This window comes from Melozone crissalis, unplaced genomic scaffold (assembly GCF_028551555.1).
Source record: "Melozone crissalis strain CALT ecotype California unplaced genomic scaffold, PUWL_Pcris_2 ptg000026l_1, whole genome shotgun sequence".
Lineage (NCBI taxonomy): Eukaryota > Metazoa > Chordata > Aves > Passeriformes > Passerellidae > Melozone > Melozone crissalis.
This window is the reverse complement of record NW_026535804.1, coordinates 767491-793497: the sequence shown is the minus strand read 5'-3', so window position 1 is coordinate 793497 and position 26007 is coordinate 767491. Positions and strand designations below refer to the sequence as shown.

The 26007-nt window shown below is 51.6% G+C and overlaps 1 protein-coding gene across 2 annotated transcripts in view; it reads right to left on the bottom strand.

Annotated features, from left to right (window-relative positions):
* Nucleotides 1-2667: 2667 nt before the first annotated feature.
* The window catches only part of STX8 (syntaxin 8), a 75151-nt gene continuing 51811 nt past the window's right edge, over nt 2668-26007 (bottom strand). Inside the window, exons 8-9 of one of the 2 annotated variants that reach the window (XM_054278725.1) lie at nt 21525-21658; nt 4054-4108 (exon numbers count right to left, since the gene is read on the bottom strand). In XM_054278725.1, coding sequence (XP_054134700.1) covers nt 21531-21658 — 128 coding nt within the window. In that variant the 3' untranslated portion in view covers nt 4054-4108; nt 21525-21530. Of the gene's footprint in view, nt 4109-21524; nt 21659-26007 lie in introns of both variants that reach the window. The other variant, XM_054278726.1, reaches the window with a different exon arrangement.

Sequence of the window (26007 nt, the reverse complement as noted above, 5' to 3'; positions counted from 1 at the left end):
TTGGCTGTAATTGACCTGAAGGAGCTTGTAACTGTTCAGCACCCCCTCGGTAGAACTAAAGTCAGAAACCAGTTGAATAAACTCTTGTAAACTGTAAAAATCTTCAGGAATTTCTGCTTTTTCCCACCCCATGGTTCAGTGAGTCTGTGGGACAAGGACGCGGGCAGGGAAATGATGGTGTCCCCTCCACCCCTGGCTCTGTCAGTGTCCCCAGGCAGGCCTGAGGTGGCACAGCTGTTTTGGACTGGCAGTCCCTGCCCTGTCCCTGCCCAGCACCCCCAGACTGGGGCCACTGGCCTTGGGGACAGCGGGGTCACCGTGGGTGCGTGGCAGGGGGTCCCCAGCAGCCCCTGTGGGCTCAGCTGTGCCCTGCAGAGGGACAGAGCCAAAACCTCTGGGACCCTGCCTGGAGCTGGGGTCAGGTGGGGACAGCCAAAGCCTGGAGTCAGGACAGCTGCCAGCCCCGCTCTGGCCCCATTTCTGTCCCATCCAGGGGCTGCAGAGCAGTGCTGGCCCTTCCTGCCCACTCTGCAGGGTTCTGGCAGCTCCCCCAGCTCCATCCAGGGGCTGCTGAGCACTGCTGGCCCCTCCTGCCCACCCTGCAGGGCTCAGGGCTCCCTCAGCTCCCCCAGCCCCATCCAGGATCAGCGGGACCAGCACTGGTGCAAGGCAAGGGCTGGTGGCACTGACAGCACAGAGAGCTGGAGGTGGGGGGAACTGAGGCACCAAAACCCTTCCAGGGACAAAACTCCAGGCAAAAGGTGCTGCCAAGTGCTGGGGTCAGCCCAGCTGACCTGAGCCTTCAGCAGGGCTGGGAATTTATGAACCCAAAACCGTGACAGAGGCGGAAATGTCAGATCTTTATTGCAGAGACAAACGGGTCACAAGTGCCAGCCCTCTGCTCCCAGGGGCAAATGGGCTCCCAGACTGCAGGTGGCCACTTGTGCAGAGGTGACACAGTGCCTCTGGAAAGGGGGGGATGAGGCCTTTCCCACGGAGGGCTGGACCTGGAGTGATTTTCCCAGCCTGGTCCCAGCAGGCAGAGTGGGACAGGAGCCATCCACACACCCAGCTCAGCCCAGGATCCAGGGAAGGGGAAAATGCCCAGCAGCATTCCAGGATGATCCCTGCAGGAGGTGGGGATCTCTCCCAGGGCATTGGGACATCCAGGTGCCTGGGGCACACACCAGAGCTGCCCCCAGCATTGGGATTGTTGGTCTGGAAGCTGCTGAACCCCTGAGCACTCCAGGAGAGAGATGAGGAGGTGGCAGGGAAGGCCAAGGCTGGGATGTCTCTGGGCACATTCCAGGAAGATCTTTGCCTGGGAAGCCACTCCAGGTTGGCTCCTCCACTGCTGCTGGGAGCCAAACCCTGGTGTCTGTCGTATTTTAACTTTGCTTTTTCTTTAGTGAGGCAGGGAGACAGAAAAGCTTCCCTGCACACAGCAGAGTGCTGCCAAACCCACCGCTTTTTAATCAAATTCCTCACCCACAAGACACGTTAAATGCTACCTAAAGGGCAAGGCTGAGAACCCCTTTGTGGCCAGCACAGTGAGCAGCTCCTGCTGTTTCCACACTTCCCTGGAGCTCACAGAAAAATGTGCTGGAGGACCCAGTGGGTCAGAAAAGCTTTGAAAGCCTGGGTCAGAACAAAGTGCTGTGGAACACTGACCAGGGTGAGTTCCACGTCCATCCTGCGTGTCCTGGGAACTCAAACAAAGCCCTAATTCCCTCCAGAAGTGGCAGTTTTAATTAGCAGCCCAGAAGTGACAGTTTTAATTAGCAGCCCAGAAGTGGCAGCTTTAATTAGCATCCCAGGCCCATGGTCTCCTCTGAACAAAGCCCACGTTGCTCTCTGGCTGTCACTGAAGGTCCACGGGGCTGCTCCAGAGCTGGCACTGAAATCCTGCTCCAGGTCTGGAGGCTGCTGCTGAGGAACAGCTCCAGGAGCATTCCCAGTGTCCACAGAGCTGTAGGAATGCAGGGATTTGGAACTCCTCTCCAAAACCTTTCCTTGCTTCCAGCTGGAGCAGCCCTGCCCAAAGCTCCATTGCTAATCTGACCTCAGCAATAACTCATGAAACCCCTGCCTGTCCTCTGGAAAACCAGAGCACATCAAACCAGCCCTGCCTGCCCCTGCCCTCGCTGACAGCCCCGAGGTGAAACATCCCTCCAAGAAAGCTGAGCAGGCACAGCCTGGGCTGCACTTGGAAAGGCTCCAAGGGTTTCTGCAGCAGAGCACAGACAGCCCCAGAGGAGCTCCAGCCTCCAGCTCTGAGGGTTGAGGATGGGCACAGAGCCCTGGCTGAAGCTGCATCTCTGGGCCTTTCTCTCCCCCAGGCTCCTCTCTCCTGTCCCTCTCTGGGAGCACAAAGACAGGGAAATCTCTCTGGATCCAGCGGACAGCTCCCACAGCTGCAGGACATGGCAGCACCTGTGACAGATGAAGAAGAGAAGCTCTGGATCCCTGGGATCCCAGGTGAGGGCCAGCCCTTGCAAGAGTGGCAGATCTGCCATAATACACACAAAGTCTGACAGAAATTGCTTATTTCCTTCTCCAGACCAGCTCTTAGGACATGGCAGCATTGGATAAATCATTCACAGACAACACAAGATAGGAGGAAACAATAAAACCCCAGGCAGAGAAACTGTATAGAAATGGATCAGCTTTAATCAGTATTTATTGCTTGCTCTATTAATCCTGAAATCAAACTGACATGTGTAACAAAATAATTATTCTCTTGGCCAGAAGCAAACATTTAATACTTCTTTTTCATTAGTTTTGAAACAGGTAATCCTTCCTCTCAGCTGTAGAAGGGTGTGAGAAGCTGTCAAAGGAAGAGCCAGAGCTCAGTGAGGACGTTAATTGTGCTGCATCTCCCAGGGCCAGGCTGGCAGAGCCCTCTGGGGAGCACACGAGGGCAGAGCTCTCACTCTCACAGGCTGGGCTGAGTCCTGCTGCTGTTCAGTTCCCATCCGAGATCAGTAACTCCATCCCTGGAGATCAATAACGCACCCATAACCGTCCCTGGAGATCAATAACCCACCAATAACCATCCCTGGGGATCAATAACCCACCAGTAACCATCCCTGGAGATCAATAACGCACCCATAACCATCCCTGGAGATCAATAACCCACCAATAACCATCCCTGGAGATCAATAACCCACCAATAACTCCATCCCTGGAGATCAATAACCCACCAGTAACCACCCCTGGAGATCAATAACCCACCAATGACCATCCCTGAGGATCAATATCCCACCAGTAACCATCCCTGGGGATCAATAACCCACCAATAACTGTCCCTGGGGATCAATAACCCACCAATAACCGTCCCTGGAGATCAATAACCCACCAATGACCATCCCTGGGGATCAATAACCCACCAATGACCACCCCTGGGGATCAATACCCCAGCAAGCCTCCCCAAGGCTGAGCACTGACCCAGTCCCCATGGTTCTGTGCAGCCCAGGGACTCCTGCAGGGCTGTCCCTTCCCATCCTGGGGGAATCCAGAGGCAGCCACTCCCCAGGACATTCCCTGAATGGAGCATTTCCCTCTGCAGGAGGGATCCCAGAGCAGGGAATGTGGCTGTTCTCCACAGCACTCCTGCATTTCGGTGTTTGGAGCCCCTGGCATGTCTGAGCTCAGGAGATGGGCAGGGCAGCAGCACCAGCTGGGCCCAGGTGCAGGACAGGTGGGTCCACCCCACAGCTGCAGCTGCCTGAGAGCCACGGGAAGGTGGGAAGAGTGGGATGAAATCCTGTTAGTGCAATGAAATCCTGTTAATGGGATGAAATCCTTTCCCACTGAAATCTTGCAGGTCTCACTGAGCTCCTTGGCCAAGGAGAGCGGGGCTGCCTCAGGCTGCTGCAGTGGGGTCATTCCCGGCTGTGGGTTTGTTCAGTTTGCTCAGTGGGGTCATTCCCAGATGTGGAGTTTGTTCCCAGCGATGGATGGAGCTCATCCCTGCCCTCAGCAGGTCCTTGCCCGAGCCCTGGGGCTCCCCTGGAGCAGCTGCCCCAGCAGGGTCGGGGTTACCCCGTGGGCCAGAGCGCGACCACGGCGATGGCGATGAGCAGCAGCACGATCACCACCAGCATCCCTGCAGGGACACAGCAAGGCTCAGCATTTCTGTGATTCATATCCTCCTCCTCCCCCTGCTCACCCCCACAGGCCTGCACTGGTGACCTGAGCACAGACCTGGACCCAAACCCCACATTGGCAGAGGGATTCCTTCCCTTCCTGACCCCACAAATCAGAATTTCCCAGCAGGGCTGTGGGGTACCTTCCTCCCTGCACATCTGCCACAGAAACACCGAGGGATGTGTTTAACTCACAGCCAGGCCAGCTGAGCTTTGCTGGAATCCCTCTGTACCATCCCACTGGGGCAAAGGATTATCCAGGAGGAAATCCACACTGCAGCAGGAAATTGTTTCCAACACAAAGTACTCCTGCTTTCAGACAGAACTCTGTGCAGGGCTGGGCTGTTAGGCATGGACCTGACCTGGGGAACAGGGATCATCCAGCCCTGAGAGAACCCCACAGTGCCCTGCCCCACCTCTGTATGCCCCATCCTGCCCCAAACCCACTGAACCCAGCTGAGGTCAATGACAAATGAGATTGTACAAAATGGGATCCCTCCCCTCTCCTTAATTCCCCATTTCTCCCCTTAACTCTCCTCTTTCTCTCCCATTTTTAGAGGAAAGGAAGAAATGTTTGAGTGAGAACACCCTGGATCCACCTCCCAAACCACCCCCAATAAACAAACTCCTCACCCAGCTGGATCCCTGTGCTGGGCACTGCCATCACCCCCATGGGCATCCCCTGGGCTTCAATGATTTTTTAATTAGGAGGCTTTCATTGGTGTTCAGTATCTGCTGTGTGCAGTCTCCCTGCCCGAGCTGAGGGAATGCAGAGGCTTCCAAGGGTGGAAAACCTGTCCCTTCCTCTCTCTGCTCACTGAGAACTATTACTCAACCACTCACAGTATTTACAAGTCCAGCTCATGGCAATTAAAAAAGGATGTATTGAAATAAACTCCTCCTTCCACACTGGAAAAGGATATTAGACACTGATTTTTGTAAATAGTGTCATGTTTTCTGTGCAGAAACTATTCCTCTGCCAGGAGGCCAGGATTTTTTTTTTTTCCAGGGAAATAAGAGTGGCCACCAGCAGGATTTTTTTCTCTTATGCTCAGCTGAAACCATTTGTGATCCCATCCATGCCTGTCCTCTGGCAGTGGGAGCCATTCCCTGTGTCCTGTCCCTCCATCCCTTGTCCCCAGTCCCTCTCCAACTCTCCTGGAGCCCCTTCAGGCCCTGCAAAGGGCTCTGAGCTCTCCCTGGAGCCTTCTCCTCTCCAGGCTGAGCAGCCACAACTTCCTCACCCTTTCAGTCTCAAATTTTTTACACCTTAACATACATTTTAGAGTTTTCCACAGAACCAGAAGCAAATAAGTTGCCTAAATAGGGAAGAAGTAAGATCTGATAAAGCTGCCACATTCCCATTCTCTGTTATGTTTTGCACTGGAGGGAGAAGTTTTAGAGGGTGCAAATCCTTCACACAGTTTCAGTGTAACAGAGTTTATGGACTGCAGCAATTAAGAGACAACTGAGATCAGCTGCTTGGAAAATACTCCCTAGGTGTGAATTACTAATGATACAGGGGGGAGTTAATGGGGTGTAATTATTCTTTGACAAGTCCCAAGAAAAACTGCACATAAACCCCAAATTATCCCCAGCAGGAAGGCTGATAAAGGATTGCTGATGGGCAGAGCAGAGGGAGGGAACTGCAGGGCACACACTGAGAGAGGGGACAGCAAAGTGAACAAACCTTGTTCAACCCCTGGGAAAAGACTGGAATTAAAAAATCTGAAGCCAAAAAGGTCAAGTGCTGTCCTTGTCCCAGCTGAGGGACACAGGGACACAGAGCCAGGAGCACAGGGCTGTCCCCAACACACAGAGCCCGGAGCACAGGGCTGTCCCCAACACACACACAGCTCCAGGGACACAGGGCTGTCCCAGCTCACACACATCCCCAAGCTCCCCTCACACCACACAGAGCAGCTGCTGCCCACATTTCCCCCCTGAACCACAGAACAGCAGATTAGAAGGATCTGAAGGTTTTAAACCTGAGTGTTTCACATGCTTTCCCCACTGAAGTTGTGGATAGGATCTGACAGGAATTCTGCATTCTGAGGTTCCTGCCTGCTTTGCCTTTTTTTTGCTGAAATGCTATGAAATATAAATATTCCTCCTGACAAGAAACCCTCAAAGAGAGGCTCAGGAATCAAAACCATTCTTAAAGTCAACAGGAGTCAGAAGAGAACAAAGGAAAGGCTCTCGTGCAAAAGGAAACATTCCAGGAATACAAATCCCAACTGCATCCCAGGGAAAGGTGGGAAGCAGAAATCCCTGTGCAATTACTGAGCAAGTAATCAAGGCAGGCTGCAGTAAATGCCATGCTCCTGAAAATCCCTGTGTTAGAGGCTCTGGGTCAGTGCTCCAGCTGCTGATCCAGCTGCTGATCCAGGGGCTGATCCCAGTGCTGATCCCAGTGCTGATCCCAGGGCTGATCCACTGCTGATCCCATTTCTGATCCATTGCTGATCCCAGTGCTGATCCACTGCTGATCCCACTGCTGATCCCAGTGCTGATCCCAATGCTGATCCCAGTGCCGATCCCCTGCTGATCCCTCACTGCTGACCCCAGTGCTGATCCCACTGCTGATCCCATTGCTGATCCCTCACTGCTGATATTCCCTCAGTGGAGATATTCAGACAGCAAACACAACCATGTGAAGGTTGGGTCCTGAAGTAAATGCTGATTTCAGCCCATTAAAAGAATTCTAAGGCATGTGCATGTGTGTGGGACCAGCTCCTGTGCCCTGACTTCAGCAGCTGCAGGGCTGCATCCAAGCCCATTTCAGCAATGCCCAACTTGCATCTGGCAAATCCCACCCCAAAACTGAGGTGTGCCCATGGCAATGCCCTGGCCCTGAGCCTGCAGAGAGGAGCTGCAGCCCTGCACCAAGCCCTGAGCATCCCCAGCACCTGTCAGTGAATATTTCTGGGAACAGCAGCTCTCCTTGGGGTATTCCCTGTCTTTCCTGATGATTTGAGTGTAGTGTCACTCCCAGGTTCAACACTGGTGTCTTTTATAGATGATAAAATAATAATAAATAGCATGATCAGACTTTAAAGAGCCTGTATAGCATCCCGTTATCTGGAAAAGGCAGCTTGGTTCAGGCCAAGGAAGTTATATTCCCACAGAACTGTCTATCCAGAAGTTTATGAGTAAGTCTTCTTTTATAAGGGACATGAGCAGTAACTTTAAACACATAATTGTTGTTTTATAGGGCAGCAGAGAGGCAGGGCAAGGATGGGACCTTCAGCACGAGACCTGGCTGCTTTGCTCCGGGACTTCTATTTAATATCACAGCTTTAAAGAACCCAAACTTTATCTGCTGTTTCAGTGAATTAATTTTAAGCCCGTGTTGCCAGATACATGGCAGAAACCCTGCCCAAATCCCCTCAAACCCTGCTTTGGGAGGCAGAGAGAACCAGCCTGGAGGCTGGCCCTGAACCCTCTGCACATACCTAAAGCACTGCTTTCACATGGCAAGCACCCCAAGAAATCCATCTCGCTGTCCTTTACGTCCCCTACAGGAGAGCCAAGCCCTTTCTCCCCCAAAAGCCATAAAATCCTTTCCCTCCAACACTTTCCCCGTGCTGGGGATTCCATTTGTGCTGCATTAAGAAGCACTTGAGCAGAAATCCCACGCTATTAAGCTGCCTTGTGTGTGACTACAGCCCCGTTCCTACACCTGCAGCTCCGAGCCCACCTCTCTGGAGGTTTTCCTTTATTAGTTTTGTGACAGCCAAACGTTTTCTTGGGCAAGAGGGCTGGGGAAACGCTGCTCACCCTCCCGCCCCAGGAACCCGGCCCTTATTGCTTTTGACCTTCCCTTTCAACTGCTCTGCCTGCAGAAATCCAACACTGCCGTTGTACCTCGCGGCCCTGACACCAAAATCATTGGCAGCTCTCAGAGAAATCAAGAGCAGGCTGCGCCAGGTTATTAAAGGCTCCAAATGTTCATGTGTTTCATTGGCGCTAGAGGAGGGGGAGAAGGCACTCCTCAGAAAAGCTGAGCTCCTTGGAAACAACAATATTGCATTATGAATTCCTTATTTGGGAGAAAGAACAGCCCAGGTCGTTTCTGTGTGAGATGAAAAGGCTCTGGGTCCGTGAGTTATTGCACATTTGGAGCTGTTCATGCTATGCCAGATTAACCCGAAAAAACAATTTATCTGAGGGGAAGGTGCAGACTTTGTTTGTGCACTTTAACTCCTCCATCAACATTATTTCACACGCCAGAAATTGCATTTTTGTGGGGTTTGGTCATCTCAGGTTGGAGCTGGGATTCCCTCTGGTTGCACAGATGAGTTTGGGGCTAATACCAGCTCTGGTCAGGGCCTGGAGATCCCTCAGGTCACTGACAGAAGGGTCTGTGGGCAAACAAAGTGGGGCTAAAACCCAGCAGGGTGAGAAGCATCCCTACCACCAGAAATCAAACATCACACCAGCCCAGAAGCAGCGTGGAATGAATTTCTATCCAAACCTTTCTGACTTCAGCCACCAAATAACCCCAAACTTTGGGTCCCAAACCCCACGTGCAGCCTGGCTGAGGGCAGGCAAGCGAGAGAAGTGTTTCTGTAATCCATTATTGTTACCCTTCCATTTGCTTCTTTGTTAATCTGTTTTTCAAGTCTCAGATCCATGCCAGGTAATGCCCTGGACTGCTTCCAAGCACAGCTGCCCCGAAATCCCAAATTCCTTCAGGAGTGGCACAAGCCCAAGCTCACCCTGAGCTTGGGGCTCTGCTCCCAGCCTCCAGCTGCTGCTCAGGTTTCAGCTGCTCCATGGCAAGGTCACCTCCTGCTTTGGAGGCTTTGGGGTGCCCCATTTGTCTGTGTGTCTGCTGAACCACCCCTGAGCTCCTGCTCTGCCCTGGGAACCAGAGCTCAGCAAGGGCAGCTCAAAGGCAGGAGAGTTTCCCATGGAAATGAGGAAATTTAAATTATTTTCCTTTCTGAAGCACCACAAATGAAGCTCAGAGACAGACATTTGTTCAGACCTGAAGGCAAGGCAAGAGCACAGCAAGAACTGAACTGTCAAAAGTTTCAACTTTCAGAGGAGTCTGTGGGAAAGGGAACACTTGGAGCTAAATCTGTACCTCCTTTAAACAGCAGCAGGTAGCTGGGAGAGGACAATGGTGGAGAAATGGTTCAGGTACCTCTGAGCCACAGTGACTGAACCAGAGAGCTTTAAAGGAATCACACCTGAACAGCTCCTGCAAAAACACTGGGAAATGAAATCATTGCCTGCACTCACCACTGCATCAGGAGCAGGCATGAGAGGCAGCACTTCCCCATCTCAAAAACCCCAAATCAACCCAAAACTGGCAGCCTCAACCCACCTCTGCCTGTTGTGAGGGGTGGCTTGAGGAAGAGCTGTGCAATCACCCAGCCCCAAGCTGGAAACATCCTCATGGATTTTCCTTTTGTTCCTCTGAGTGACTTCACAACTTTCCTTGCTTGGCCCCACACCATCACCAGACTCTTTCCAGCCCCAAAGGTCACTGGCAGATGTGGTTAGTGGATTTCTTTGCATGTGGTTTGTTTTTCTTCTTCCCCCTTTTTTTTTTTTAATTAAACAAGCACACACAGCCACAGTTTCCAGCTGTCCTTCCTCCAGACTCCTGGGCATCCTTTCCCTCACATCAGGGACAGCCAGGAGCAGGAGCAGCTGAGGGAAATTCAGCATTTCTGAGCAGCAGAGCTGCAGCCTGAAATGGCACCTGTGGAAGTGTCACACACCTCAATGTGCACAGAAGGCTTCCCAGGAGAAAGGAAACAAAACAGCTCAAAAAAGAGCACAAAGGTTCTAAAAATCCCTTATTTCATATGAGGGTCACTCAGCTCACTCCAGTGAACCCAACCAAGCCCAAGGTGTCACCTGAACCTTTCTGCTCTGGAAAAAACAGCAGAAAGGGTGAGAAAGCACAGGTTAAACTGGGATACCCCCATCTCCAGCAGAAGATATCCTCCAGGCCATGAGCCATGAGGAACAGCAGGGCTTGCCATGAACGGTGCCATGGAGCTGAGGTGGGGAGAGCAGCTGGGACCAGGGAGTGCAGCACAGCCAGGGAAAGCTCTCCTGGCCGCAGGAAATCCAAGGTTCCTGATGGAAAATTCAGCCAGGTGGGACCTTGGGCAGCAGCAGCCACAGAGCACTGAGGAGATTTCTCACTGCAGTGTCACTCCCCAGCCTGGGAGATTCACCAGTGAATCCCAGGGCTGGGGCCATGCCCTGAGGCTGGGGCTCTCCCATTCCCTGTCTCCATGGACCTTCTCCAGCTCAGCCTCCCTGCCCAGCCCCAGCCCCAGCCCCAGCAGGGCATGCAGCAGCCCAGCCCAGCTGGCAAACTCCAAAGGGTTTTCCTGAAAGGAAGGGTCAGAGCCCAGCCCTGCTACCTGCAGCAGCCTGGGGACAGGCAGAAGCTGTGACAGATGATCTCAGCAGGGAACTGCTGTCCCTGCACCACTCTCTCCAGTAAAAACAAACGGGCAAAAAGAAAGAATCAAATGAAAGGGCAGCTCTGCTGGCCTGGCATACAAGGGACATCTGCCCACGTCCATCTGCCACCAGCCCCACACCCTGGCTTTGTTTTTGGTGGGGTCACTTGTGTGCCATTGTGGCTGCCTGAACTGCCTCCCCAGGACACCAGGGCCAGACATGGAAAAAGGTGGGAACGTGGGGAGAAGGAGGAGGCAGCCACCAGCTCTGCTCAGATGCATCACTAAACTGTCCCATCAGGCAATCACCCCAAATCACTTGGGAAAGGATTCTCTTTTGCCTCTGCCTTTGTTTTTCACCCTGGCAAGGGCTGGGATCGCTCCCTCCCTGCTTACGTGGACGTATCACAGCACCAAAATGCTTCCAAAGGGTTTCCAGCATCCCATGAAAAAAATAAACAAGAAATAAAAACAATCCCAGCTCAGCCAAACGAGTGTAACAGCAACAGCAACAACCTCAGAGTTTTACTGATCCATTTGATCCTGCAGGGACAACCTCCCCACAAGGCACTGAGCAAGAAGAACCAACACACAAAAAGATCAGATTGTGTTCATGTCACTCATTCAAGGTGGATTAAGTGCTCCTGAAGGCTGCTCCATGTGTCTCCCATTTGCCCAAGTGCCCTGCTCCCCCAGGAATTGCAGGAACTGCTGGAAATGGGCTCTGCTGGCTGCCCCGTGCCCGGGCTGCCTGGCTGAGTGCTCGGCAGGGCTGAGATTTCCATACAAATTGCAAAGCTCCTAAATGGCTTCCTCAGCACAGGGCCGGGGGTGGAAACGGGAGAATCATTAATGATTAGTTCCTTATGGCTCCCACATTCTTGAAGCATATTTCTCGCAGTCCCTGGAACACTCCTGCATTCTTGATTGCAAAATGGCAATAAGTGATTTCCTTTAAAAGCCTCGTCTTTTATTGAAATACTAAAAATACCCCACTAGCCCCAGTGCACTGCAGCCTCTCTCTTTCCTGGACAGGCCCCATCAGCCCTGATGAATTCTGTTTTGAAGACAGCAATAAACATTTCAGCATGGGCCGTTCAATCCACTCCATAATAGATCTTGCATTTCTAGTGGAGCCCTCCTAGCACCATAAATCATCTTTACACAGACTTAAGTATGAGAAACTCCAGCTCAAAACCAGCATGGACTTTTCTTTTTCTTTTTAGAAATTAAGAATGGGCACAGAACAGTCAAGAATTAAATGTGTGACAACTTAAAACACGAAACCACTGGGCTGACCCTGTAAACCAGGGCTGCTGCAGTGGTCAAAGCCACACTGCTGCTCCAGTCAATCCACTTGACACAAACCCACCCTGGTGGGGTGAAAACACTCAGGAAAACTTCCATGTACATCCACTCCACCCGAACAAACACGGCTTTCAGGTCTGGGACATTCTGGCTGCTGCTGATTTCAAAAGCCACAGATGAAGATTAATGACACTGCACGCCTGAACTGCTCCCACACACCCAGAACTCCTCTGGTTTGTCCAGTCCATGCAGACTGGAAGCCCAAACTGCTCTCCCCTCTGCTCATGATGTCTCTGTCCATCTGCTGCAGAGCCTGGAGAAAGCTCAGAGATAATTCCAGGTACGCAGCAAGGAGGCTCCTGCCTGAGCCAGAGCGGCCAGGGAGCTGCTGGGGGATCCCACAGCCTGGAGTCCCTGGATGGAGCCCAAGATGCGCCCCCTGTCCCCACAGCTGCTCTCAGGAAGGCTCTTCCCAGCCCACCAAAGCTGCTTTGGGAAGCCCAGCACAGCAGGGACAGAGCCCTGGAGTGGGAAATGGACTTCCACCTCAAACATACCCTGAGCAAAGGGGAAAAGCCTTGGTGTCCTCCTGGCTGGATCTTTAAACACTCAGGTGAAACGTCCTTGATTTTAACACCAACACCCCTTTGGATTCAGTGTTCCAGCCCAGTTTGTGCTGGGTGCAGCCTGCCTGGAGAATTCTTGACACACATACAGCTGTTGTTTTGTTGGGAATTGTGTTTTCACAACTCAAAGAACAATCCTGCTTTTAGAAACTTGCTCAACCTTTGGCAATGCAGCCTAATCAGCAGAGAAAACTGCAGAACCCAGCAACCAAATCCTCCTTATTAATACCATTTACAGCTGCTAACAACTCCAAGAACCTTCTAGAAATGCCAAGGGAAACAGGGTGGGTGAAACAATCCCTTGCAAAGCACTGAGCCAATATACACAAGAATTGTGATAAGAAATTAGGTTTGACTTGCACAATCATTTTAAAAGTTTTTGGAAAATGGAGTCAGAAGAGCAGGAGGCTGATAAAATAACAGAGTTCAGTAGCAATGCAAAAATTTCGTGCAGATAAAGTGGGGAATTCAATCCTTGCTGAATTCTTGACATCATTTAGATGCTAACAGAAGTTTCTTCTCCAAAAAAAAAAGGCAAGGCATCTTTAAAGCCCACACACAGATTCCTGACTCCTCTATGCAGAGTACTACACAGAACTATTTTGGTTTTGGACGACTGCATTGTCTCATGTGTCAGGATGACTATTTGATTTTCTTTTATTCTTTAATTTCAGCCTCGAGCAGAGCCAAACCTGCACAATTTATGCACGTGCAGTGCAAGAGGTCCCCTCTCATTTTGTGTCAAAAAAAAAAAGAAAAAAAGAAGAGAGAGGAGGAGGGAAAAAACCACAGCATCATTTCATCCCTGTGCCTTCCTAAAAGCAGAGAAGTTTATGGGCTCTCAACTCCAGGGCCCTGCTCTGCCTCCCCACAGGACAGATCCGACTGCCCCTGCAGCTGCACAGAGGAAATGAGGAAATCACTGTGGGAACAGCATGCTGGGGACACCTGGGAGAGTGACAGCAGCAGGGTGTCACCATGTCACTGTGTCACTGCTGTGTCACTGTGTCACTGTCCCTGTGTCACTGAGTCACTGCTCTGGGAACAGTGTGGTGGGGACACCTGGGAGGGGTGTCAGCAGCAGGGTGTCACCGTGTCACTGCTGTATCACCCTGTCACTGTGTCACTGTGTCATTGTGTCACTGCTGTCACTGTCATTGCCATGTCACTGTATCACTGTGTCACCATGTCACAGCTCTGTGCCCCATCCCAGTGGGGATTTCTGCCCAGCAGCCCCAGGAGAGCCCTGGCAGAGCCTGCAGAGAGCAGCATGGGCTGGAACCTTCTCTGTGTCACTGTGTCACTGCTGTGTCACTGCTGTGTCACTGTATTACTGTGTCACTGTGTCACTATGTCACCATGTCACTGTGTCACTGCTGTGTCACTGTATCACTGTGTTCCTGTGTCACCATGTCACTGTGTCACCATGTCACTGCTGTGTCACTGCTGTGTCACTGATGTGTCACTGTATCACTGTGTCACCATGTCATTGCTGTGTCACTGTGTCACCGTGTCACCATGTCACCATGTCACTGCTGTGTCACTGTATCACTGTGTCACTGCTGTGTCACTGTGTCACCGTGTCACCATGTCACTGCTGTGTCACTGTATCACTGTGTCACTGTGTCACTGTGTCACCATGTCACTGTGTCACTGTGTCACCATGTCACTGCTGTGTCACTGTGTCACAGCTCTGCACCCCCAGGAGAGCCCTGGCAGAGCCTGCAGAGAGCAGCACGGGCTGGAACCTTCTCTGTGTCACTGTGTCACCAGGTCACTGCTGTCACTGTGTCACAGCTCTGCACCCCCAGCAGAGAGCAGCACGGGCTGGAACATTCTCTGTTGCCTCTGAAGTTGTTGTGTCCCATCCCTGGCAGTGCCCAGGGCCAGGCTGGGCAGGGGACAGTGGGAGGTGTCCCTGCATGGCAGGGGTGGCACTGGATGTCCCTCCTTTAAGGTCCTTCCCAACCCAACCCACTCTAGGATTCTGTATTTTGCATAATATTTTCCTTTTGGAGACATTTCCCCTTTTCAGCTCCTTAAGGTTATTCCCAGATACTGTGGGGGCTGACAGAAAAGAAAGATAAATATATAAAATTAAGGGGAAAAAAAAATCTGTGTAAGGATTGAAGCCTGTATCAAACAAACAACCAGCATGAAAATACTTGGGAGCCATTAGCTGCCTGATTTACTAATTTCTTTTTCTTTTTTCCTGGAGTCTAATCCTATGGTTAAACCTACAGAGCTTTTCCCCTCACACTTGCAGGGGGAGAAGAAACCCCCACAGCAGGGAGGCACACAAATCTTCTTGGACCATTTGTCTGAGTGCTGCTCTGCCCAGAGCCAGGATGCTCCAGCTGCTTTTGCAATAGCTCAGTTCTGATAGAATTACCAGCACTGTCCATTATTAATCATGTTGCCACTGCAGGTCCCTCTGGAGCATTTGCTTAGCCCAGACTTTTCCAAACTCTTCCAGTTTCCTCTCCATTTATTAAAAGATGACCACAGTTAAAGCAAACCCCTGCTACTACAGAACAGCAGGGAAAATAAGGGGGGAGAGAGGCAAAATCACCTTTAGCCTTGGCTTTTCCTCCATTCCCAGAAGAACCTCAAACCTTTTCCTCCATTCCCAGAAGAACCTCCCCAAAGCACTGGGTTCAGTCTTTGTCTCCCTGGCTGTTTAAGGTAGCATTAGGATTTAAGGAACATTTCCCTGGATGTCACTGTTTGAGCTGGGATCATTGGAAGAAATTTGGTACTGGCACAAGCCCTCAGTGCCCACAATCCCTGAGCTCCTGACAGTGTTCCAGAGCCAGAGTGCTCTGCTGGCCGGGCAACTGAGCCCTGCTGAGGTGCAGGGTGTTCCAAACACTCCCCATGAACTAAGGGAATGCACAACGAGGGCAGGGGCAGCCCCTGGGCTGGCAGAGAAAGGGAAAGCTTAACCCAGCACAGCCCCCCACAGTGCCCGGCACGGGAACCGGGAGGGAGGCCAAAACTGCTGGCATGGAGGGCATGGAGGGCACTGCTGGGCACTGATGGGCATGGAGGGCACTGCTGGGCATGAAGAGCAGGGCACTGCTGGGGTCCCTGAGCAATCCCTGGCACCCTGCCCTTCCCCAGGTCCCTGCCCTGAGGCTGGGAGCACCATGGGCATGGAACTGGCCTGAGCTGTTCTCCAGCCCCTGCCCTGCTCCTGGGAGGCTCCATGTGTGCCACAGATCAGCCACAGATGCAGGAGGGCTCTGCTCCTGCCAGTCTTCATTTCTTATCCCAAATCTGGAGGATGCCATGGATCGCTCACAGCTTGGGGAGGGTTTTGCTCTTGCCAGTGCCCATTTCCCACCCCAGACCTGGCAGATGTCACAGATCAGCCACAGCTTTGGGAGGGTTCTGCTCCTGGCAGCTCTGCCATCCCCATTTCCCACCCCAAATCTGGAGGATGTCATGGATCAGCTATGGCTTCAGGAAGGTTCTGCTCCTGCCAGTGCCCATTTCCCACCCCAGAGCTGAGGATGGGCTCCCAAGGACGGGCATCTGCAGTGCACACAAAATGCTGCCTAGGAAAGCTTCCCACCTACTCCACGTGGGCTCTGACTGGGAAGATCCCCATTTATCCCCCAGATTTCACATTGTTTTCAGGACTCTGCCGTCTGCAAAGCATTAACTCCAACCAAGTGATACAATTCTGCTAAAATTACACTCCTAAGCCAGCCATGTCTTTCTGAGTCACAGAACAAATATGCCTGTGCAATTGAAATAAAACCTGCACAATTCCTCCAGTGTTCAGCCTCTCTCTCTGCCTCTGCTCCCACCAAGGCAGCACAGGCTGGCCACGTATCACAGAGCCCATCTCCAAGCAGGAATTCCACTCACAGGGTCTGGCTTTGGGAGTAGGCAAATTAAAAACAGAGATGAAGGGATGCTGATCCTTTTATTTTTAGCACAATCAAGGTCTGGTGGGAGGGAATTCTAATAAAATTTTAAAGGGAACACTTCTAATGGAGCATCCTTAATTCTATAATGATGAGGTGGATGCAGTGATTCATTTCTGCTTACTAGCAGCTTTTTTTTTTTTGTTATTTTGATATTGTTCACTGTGGTTTTCATGGCTTTGAGGGGAGGTTTGCAGCAGGACCAGCTGCCAAGAACATCTCCCAGTTAGCTGCTTTGGTCATCAGTCAGTAGCTGCCATTAACACAGCACTTTCTATCTGCAAATCCAATAATTCCAGAGCTACTAAACCTCATTTTCCCTCGAGATTAGTTTTGGTGGAGAAAAGCACCCTTTGGAAGGCAAACCAATTTTTTTTTTTTTTAATGTAAGTATTTTAGGTATCAAAACACATGGTGCAGCCTGGACTGGGGCTGCCCATAAATGCTGCCAGTGAACATGGGAAAGCAGCAGCAGCTCCAGCTGCTCCAATTAACTCCCAGCACCTTCCCCGAGCTCAGACAATCCTGGGCTGCTTGTCATGCAAACAGCCTGGGAGCTGCATTCTCCATGGAGGGGTAAGTGACTGAGTTAAGCAGATTACTGGGGAAGGAGTCACACTCAGCAGCTTTATGAGATGATTAGACCCTGGGAAATTCACACCCCAAATCCCCGGGCCCTGATAGAGCACATTGATCCCCAGCTCCAGGATCCAGCTCAGGCAGGAACCTCCCTGGCAGCATCCAACATTCCCTTCCCAGTGAACTTCCACCAGCTATGCCCCCTGCCAGAGAGGGAGATTCTGATAAAATTGTACAGGGGGAGAGGCTGCAGCAGCGTTTGGCAAGGCAGCAGCTCGTGCTGAAACAACCCTTCTCCTGATGTGACAGGAGATCCCCAGCTCTGGGCACCTGGGCTCTGAGACCCCTGTGGGGTCTGGCTGCCCCATGGCAGAGAGGTGATGCCCCTCTCTGCACTCACCATGGCTTGGCAGAGCACTGAGGCTGGCATTGCCTGCCTGCAATGCTGGCAGAGCTGGCACAGGGACTCAGGGTGGCATTCCCTGATGGCACAGCTGGCACAGGGATTGAGGGTGGCATTCCTTACCTGCAGAGCTGGCACAGGCACTGAGGATGGCATTCCCTGCCTGCAGAGCTGGCACAGGCACTGAGGGTGGCATTCCCTGCCTGGCACAGCACTGAGGGTGCCATTCCTTGCTGGCAGAGCTGACACAGGGACTCAGGGTGGCATTCCCTGCTGGGACAGCTGGCACAGGGACTGAGGGTGGCATTCCCTGCCGGCAGAGCTGGCACAATCCTGACTTTTTGCCAACTCATGGCACCGTGAGGAGCGACAGGTTCTGGGAGAGGCTGTTCCAGACAGGGCTCTGTGACACTTCATGGAACAAAGGACTCTGAGTTTAACAGGATTATTGTTACACATCACTATTATTGCACAGCACTATTGTTACACAGCACTATTGTTACACTGCACTATTACTGCACTGCACTATTGTCAGACAGCACCATTGTTACACAGCACCATTGTTACACAGCACTCTTATTACACAGCACTCTTGTTACACAGCACCAGTTACACAGCACTATTGTTACACAGCACTATTGTTACACAGCACCAGTTACACAGCACCAGTTACACAGCACCATTGTTACACAGCACCACTGTTACACAGCACCATTGTTACACAGCACTATTACTGCACAGCACTATTACACAGCACTATTGTTATACTGCACTATTTTTACACTGCACTATTGTTAGACTGCACTATTGTTACACAGCACCATTGTTACACAGCACTATTATTGCACAGCACTATTATTGCACAGCACTGTTTCTGAACTGCACTATTGTTAGACAGCACTATTATTGCACAGCACTATTGTTACACAGCACTATTATTGCACAGCACTATTATTGCACATCACTATTTCTGAACTGCACTATTGTTAGACAGCACTATTATTGCACTGCACTATTATTACACAGCATTATTCAGCAGCCCCCATGATCTGAAGCATTACAATCCCCCCTTTTCTGGATCTATAGAAAGGAAAGGTGAAACCCACTCACTTTAGAGAAGGTGAGTGTGCCAAGAGATTTCCCTCCTACCTGGGGTATTTTTATCAGAGATGTCTCTAAAAATACTTCTCAAAGAAAGTTCCTTATGCAAGAATTAGACAGCTCAGGACTGCTGAAGTGCATCTAGCTCCATCCAAAGAGACTCCTCCAGCAGGGATGGCCTCACCCTGGTACCAAAGGGACAAAGGGCACAAACCCCATGGGCAGCCTGAGGAAGGGCTCATCTGCATGGTGGGACAGCTCTGAAGGGAAAGCACAAGGCTGAGTGCTCCTGCTGAGAGAGCTGAGGTTATTCAGCCTGGAGAAGGCTCCAGGGAAAGCTCAGAGCTCCTTCAGGGCACCCAGGACAAGGCCTGGAGGGGCAGGACACAGGGAATGGCCTCAAGCTGAAGGAGGGCAGGGTTAGATGGGAAATCAGGAACAAACTGTGCCCTGGCAGGGTGGGCAGGCCCTGGCACAGGGTGCCCAGAGCAGCTGTGGCTGCCCCTGGATCCCTGCAGTGCCCAAGGCCGGGCTGGACACTGGGGCTGGGAGCACCTGGGACAGTGGGAGGTGTCCCTGGGACAGTGAGAGGTGTCCCTGCCATGGCAAGGGTGGCACTGAGTGGCTTTAAGGTCCTCTTTCCAATCCAAACCCTTCTGTGAGTCTCTGAAGACCCAAGAGCAGAAATCACACATTTCCTGCCTTCCTGATCCCCATTTCTTTCTTGACTAATGCTGAATGAAGGCATGAAAAGGAGATGGGCTCCCCCCCTCATCTGGGGGTCTCAGGTGAGCCAGCCCAAGCACAGGCAGGTGCTGAGCAGGGCCCAGCCAAAGCCAAGCTCAGCTCAAGCCAGGCTCTGTGTGCCTGTGCCAATCCAAGCAGGAAGCAGACTGGAACTTGTCTGCTGTCAATCCCCCTCAGTCACATCCCATAAACCCCTGGGTGCCCCCTATAGCCACCATTCCCTCCTGGGAGCTGCCACCTCAGCCTGCAGGCCATGTAACACCCCAATCCTGCCCAGCTCCAAGCCCCCTCTCCTTCCCCTGCACTTTGAGCCTCTCCAGCCCCTCTCCTTCCCCTGCACTTCCAGGCTGTCCCTGGGACAGAAGGGAGGGAACAAAGGGGCTGCCTGTGTGTCAGGAGCCCTTGCAAGGGCTGTGTTTCACTCCACCCTGCTCCAAAGCAGGGCAGTGTCTGGAGAGCTCTTTAGGAGTTTTTGTCTCATTAACATTTCCATCAGGGATCAAAGAATATATAAAAAATATCTAAGTACAATTCCTGCTATGGAAAAGGAATGTAGAAAAAACCTGCCCAGATTCCTTTTTCTGATCCCTGGCATCCCCATCCCCATCCCAATCCCCATCCCCATCCCAATCCCCATCCCCGTCCCATCCCCATCCCCATCCCAATCCCCATCCATCCCCATCCCCATCCCCATCCCATCCCTGCCAGCCTCATTAGGGATGCCCAGCATCACCCTGCAGACAAAGCCACGGCAAACAAAGTGTGGGGAGCAGGGGGAAGGGGGAGAAAGGGATTTTTTCCCTTTTTCTGCAAAGAAAGGAGTGTGGAGGAATTCCTCATTCACTGATCTGCAGAATGCATTAATATCCCAAGTGTTGGCACAGCCCCCCGTGCTCGGGGACCAACAATGACTCCGAGTCTGGGATCCTCAAATAAACCCCCCCTGCTGTCATGGCCACCAGGACAGAGAATAACAGCAATATTAGCTGACCTTCAGCGTGTTGTTTCCCCAGACCTGACTGCTAGACCTCTGTTGCCTGTTACTAGGATTTCTTGGCTGAAAAATGTGAGCATTTCCTAGACGATAAAGAGGCAGTTTATTAGGTAAATAAACCAGGCCCTGAGCAGCCTCTGCTGCCTGATAATGAGGAGGGAAGGAAAGGCCCAGACCTCCCTGCACCACCTAAAATAACCCCAATCAGGGCTCTCTGGCTACCACCACACGCAGATTTTTCAACAGACAGTTAATGAACAAGAGAAGGTCATTCCAGCCCAGCCAACTTGTGCTCAAAACCATTTGCTGAGAACACTATAGGCCATAAAAATCCCAGCAGGCACTGTCTGTATCCTATAAAACTGTCCCTCTGGGGAAGCAGATAGCAGTTTAAAATAAGTGTATTCCTTCAGATTCCTGACAAAAGGAAGATGTTTACAGAGGAGAGTCTGGGGACACCCTGCACCATCCCCTGCTCCCCTCAGCCCCAGGAGCCACAGTGACAATCACAATTAATTATCAGGCACACAACAACCCCGGGGTGAGGTGCAAGCCCACAGCACCTCCCTGAAAAGGCTGCTGCAAATTGTAGCCAAGTTTTCCCAGTTTTCCCAATGCACCTCGCAGATAAATGCAATAACCAGGCAGATTCAGAAAGCATGGCTTGCAAAATGAAGCTTCCACTGAAACAGAGCCAGTGGCACTGCTTTCCTTGCCAAAAGAGAGATGTTCTGGTGCAGGATTTTTGAATATTTAGGAGATAAGTATTACAGAGGAGCTACTGAGTGTCCCAATCCATCTGTGGTACAACCCAACCTCAATGCAGCCATGCCTCACGAGCCACAGCTCCATACTCACAGAGCCCAGAGCCTCCCAGAATGTCACACCAAGGCCACTGGCATAGGCTGAGCATCCTGCAGAGAAGTTTCTGAAGCAGCCAGGCTGCACATTCAGCCTAGAGCTGGTTCCTGCCACCAGCACCCAGCTGGGCTCACAGACAGCTGTGACATTCCAGGGTCACTGCTCTGCTTCCCCCAGCAAGGTCACTGCAAACAGCAGCTCCAGGACGGCACAGCAGCCTCAGTGTGAGCCCTGTCACCCTGTGTGACACCCAGCACCCCTCCCCTGTGTGTGACACTGAGCCAGGGGTGCAGAGCCCACCTGGAGCCTGGGCGAGCAGACAGGCAGCCCAGGTGACAGTGACATTGAAGGGATCTTCCCCAGGCTGCACAAAAATCTTAATTTTCACCTTAAGTCAGGACATTTCCTGAAGCAACAGCAGAGCTGACCAATCCTCACAAGGGCAGGGCTTTCCTGCTGCTCTCCCCATGAGGACACCGCTCCTCAGCCCACTGGAACCATGGCAGGAGTCCCACTGCACTTCTGCAAAACAAGAAGTGTTTGAGATCCCAGCCCCTGTTGATTTATATCCCCGGGTTCTGCTGGGATCAGCATCCTCCACACATCTCACAGAGCCCTGAAGAGACAACACAACCACTTGTCCCCAGCAGCCTCATTTCCCCCTGACCACATCCTCCGTGCATTGTTGTGGCCCTGCAGTGCCCGGGGCTGGGCAAGCACAATTCCAGATGCTGCCCCTCGCTCTGTCCTGCCCTGGCCAAGCACAAAATTCCAGATGCTGGCCCTCTCCCTGCCCTGGCCAAGCACAAAATTCCAGATGCTGCCCCTCGCTCTGTCCTGCCCTGGCCAAGCACAAAATTCCAGATGCTGGAATGCCCTGCCCGGGCACTGCATGCTCAGCCCAGCTCTGGCTCAGGGGATCCAGGGTAACACTCCCAAGGAAGGCTGCAAAAGGCTCAGCATTCAGGAGCCAAAGATGAAGGCAGAATTTCAGTCTGCAGGAATCACTACAAACCTTTAACCCAGATGATTTCCCCCCTAATTTGGGTTTGAACGTGGCACGAAATCCCCGAGCCTGAGCACCGATGGATTTCAGCTCCAGATCAGGGAGAGCAATTATTTTGTCATTGAGCATATTAGGAAAGAAAAGGCAGAAGGAGGCAAGTTTGAGCCTCTTTGGTAATGTACAAATTAACACATTTCATCACTGTTTTCAGAAATATAAATTAATGATTTAATTCTGCAACACGTATCCTTGGAAACCGAGCTGTAAGCAGCCGCGCTCGGATGTTTCACACAATTCCATTTTCTCAATATTGAAATCCAATTAATTGCTTGGCCTTTTGCAGTGATGGGCAGCTTGGGTGAGCAGGGTGCCCAGGGGCTTATTTAGCACCAGATTTGCAGGACCCACTGCGTGGGCTGACAACAGCTGCTCTAAATCTCCTGCTAGGTATGAGCAGGCTCAGATGAAGTTCAGTCTGTTTGAACAGCTGCATATGCAAATGTAATTAAGAAGATCTCGACTGCCTTTTGCTCCCCCTCTCCCTGTCCCCTGATGGGGAGGGATGGCATTTCACTGCTCCAGGCTTCAGCCTCTGCCTGACTGACACTATCCGGGCCCAGAAATGCCACTCTGGGGTGTCCCTAAAGCCAGGAATGAAGGCAGGAGTGATGCACCCCTCCCCTGAGCCCCAGCCAGGACAGGTACCCCCAAACCAGGGATCCCTCCAGAGCCAGAGGGGAACTGCAGCACCCACACTGCTGCCACCCACAAAATGTAGGGGAGAAACAGCTCTGAGCATCCCCAGCTCTGACCAACCTGGGCAGGATGGAGGCTCCAGAGCAAACCAAGGCAAACTAGAACAGGAAACCAAAATTAAAGCGGGTAGAAAACACTGGAAGTGCACTGAGAGGAAATCAAATCACACAAGACTAACCAGGTTAGCTGGTCAGATAGTGAATTTTGTAGACAAAGGAAGTGACAGAACCTACCCACACAGACTTCAGCAAAGTGATGCAGCCCCAGATGGGAAAGCCTGGAATGAAAACCTGGGGATTAGGAGAGCTGGAGGGGCAGGAAACTGGTGAGAGGGGAAGTGGCGTTGAAAGAAGGAGCAGAATGGATGGAGGTCACTGGCAGAGCTCCTCCAGGAGTGGTCAGCAGGCTGAGCTTATTAAATGTTTTTATTAATGACCTTGGCACGAGAAGTGAGTGTGCTAATGACATCTGCTGCTGACACAAAGCTGGAAAGCAACAGCAGCACACAGGAAAGCTGGGACTGGATGGGGGAAAATGGGAAACTGTGAAGATGAATGGAGAAAGGGTGAAATTCCACGGGAGGGGAGAGGAAGCCACGCTCTGTGGATAAACAGTGGTTTTTGCTGGGAGTTGGAAAGAAAATGAACTCGAGTGGAAAATGTTCAAGAGTGAGAAAGGCCCAAGCAAACAGCTCAAACCCAAAATGACTGAGGCATCACCGTGCTGGACTTGCAGTATGTCCAACAGCCAGAGAAGAGCTGGAGCTGCTGGACAAGCCAGGTTACAGGGTTTACACAAACCCAGGGCTGTGAGCAGCCCCAGGGATGCTGCACTTGGTTCCTGTGCTTAAACATACAAAAGGTTTAAGTAGGAAGGAGTATTAAAAAAAGACTTGGCAGAAACCAGATTAATTTAGGAGATGAAAATGTAAAGACACTTATTCAGCCCTGCAAAACAAAGCTGGGAGGGCACACTGAGTAATCTCCTGGACACACATATTCGAGGGAAAAAATGAAAAAGAGGAGAGAACTATTCAGGACAGCAGAACAAGGGCTGCACGTGGGCATCATGAAGTATCCCTGACAGGTCCAGGCTGGAAATAAGTTATGACCATTTCAGCCTTGCAATAGGAGTAATGGCGGGGAAAAAACAACCTTGTTCTCAGAAACTGATCCTGAAGGGATCCTCTGACCCAGAAGGTCCCATCTTTTCCTGCTCAACACACACAGGGCTGACAGCACCAGGACATGCTGTGCTCCCACCTGGGACTCATAGAGCAAATCAAAACCACCTTTTTCACAAAAAAAACCCTTTTTGTGACTGCTTAGCTCCATCCTCTTTCATCAGCTGAATCCATTCCAACACCTCAGCACCAGCAAATATTTGAGACGTGAATACACTGAGTGTGAGGAGGAGGAGGCAGAGGAGGCAGAGCAAGGCCAGGAGCTGGCTGGAGGGCACAAGGGCACTGCAGGAATGGGGACCAGGCTGGGGACACTGCCACCAGGCTGGGGACACTGCCACCAGGCTGGAACATTTCAGGAGTGAGCAGCAGGCTGAGGACACTGCCACCAGGCTGGGACACTGCAGGAGTGGGCACCAGGCTGGAGATATTGCCACCAGGCTGGGGACACTGCCACCAGCATAGTCCCATCTCAGGAAAACATCTAAACTGCCAGGCCAAGAGATGTGATCCCACCAGAGGCTGGACAGGGGACTCAGAGCAGGGCAGTGTGAGGCAGCTCTGACAGGGAGGAGGAATATCAGAGTAACCTCTGCCAGAGTCAGATTGCAGGAAAGGCTGATTTCATGGCAGCTGAACCAGCTCCTCCTCCCCACTGAGCAAAAAACAAATGGATGGGGACTTGCTCATCTAAACACACAGGAAACGTCAGAGGAACAAACCTGAGCAGCTGCCATTGTAATTTATAAAACAAATTAAATCCATGGCAAAAATAAGCAAACTTAGAACAGAGAGATCACAGAACCTGGCAGGAAAAGGCCCCAGCCTGCATGAATCATTATTTTCTAGAGGAAACCTTATATAATCCAAGCTACCCTGTTTTAAAACAAACCAAACCTTCCAAAAACTCCCATTAAAGGGATTAGCAGAGCTCTGGTTTTCATTCAGGTGTTTTGGTAAGGTTAAAACAAGTCACCCACCTGGTGCAGATTAATCTGCTGTAGTTTCCACCCTGCCCTTGGCACTCCTGGGCAGGAAGGGGAGCAGAGCCCTCACCTGGGCTCAGGGAGGTGCTTGCATTGCATTGCCATCTGCTGGACCAGGGGAAACCAGGGACAGGGACAGACTGCTCCGTGCTCTGCAGGACACACTCCTGCCCAGTAGGGATCTGCTGTGCCTGCTCCTCACTCTCATTCATCTGAAGGCACAGACGGATGCACAAGGAGAGCGAGGTCTGCTGCCCTCAGGCTGCTGGGAACGGGATGGACACAGACACACCCACCAGAATTAGAAGCTCCCTCTTTTCTTTTTCTGCTTGTTTTTACTCTGACAAACTCATGGTTTTGTGTGCTGCTTCCCCAGGAAACAAGAGCAGCAGGAGAACACCAGAGAGGGACTGGGGTGGGACCAGCAGTGCCCAGCTCCCCTCCCCAAAATCCATCCTTCAGCAGGACCTGAAGCATTTCTGACCCCACACATGGCACAGCTGAGGTGCAACCACCTCTGCACAGGTCACATCTGCCAATAAAGCTTCCAGCTGGGGCCTGAGCACCCAAAATCCCCTTGGCTGCTCCAGACACAAACATTGAGGATATTCTATCACAGCCAAAGCCTGGCTTAACCATCCTCTCTACTCATGGTCTTTAGGGAAATAACCAAACAAAAAATCCCACTGCAAAACTCAAGGATGGGGGAAAGTTACCCAAAAGCACCAAACCCATTTCCCCCAGTATCTCTGCATTAATTACACTTCAATTTATTTGCAAATTTTTAAATGCCGTTCTTAAGAGGACATTCCAAGGGTTAAAGTTTCTAATGAAACCATTTATTGAGAAATGGTTGGTGTTACTCTGCAGAAAGCCCTAAAGGTGCCCAGACTGGCAGAGACAGCACAAAGCAGCCCGGGAGCAGCAGTGGTGAGGCTGA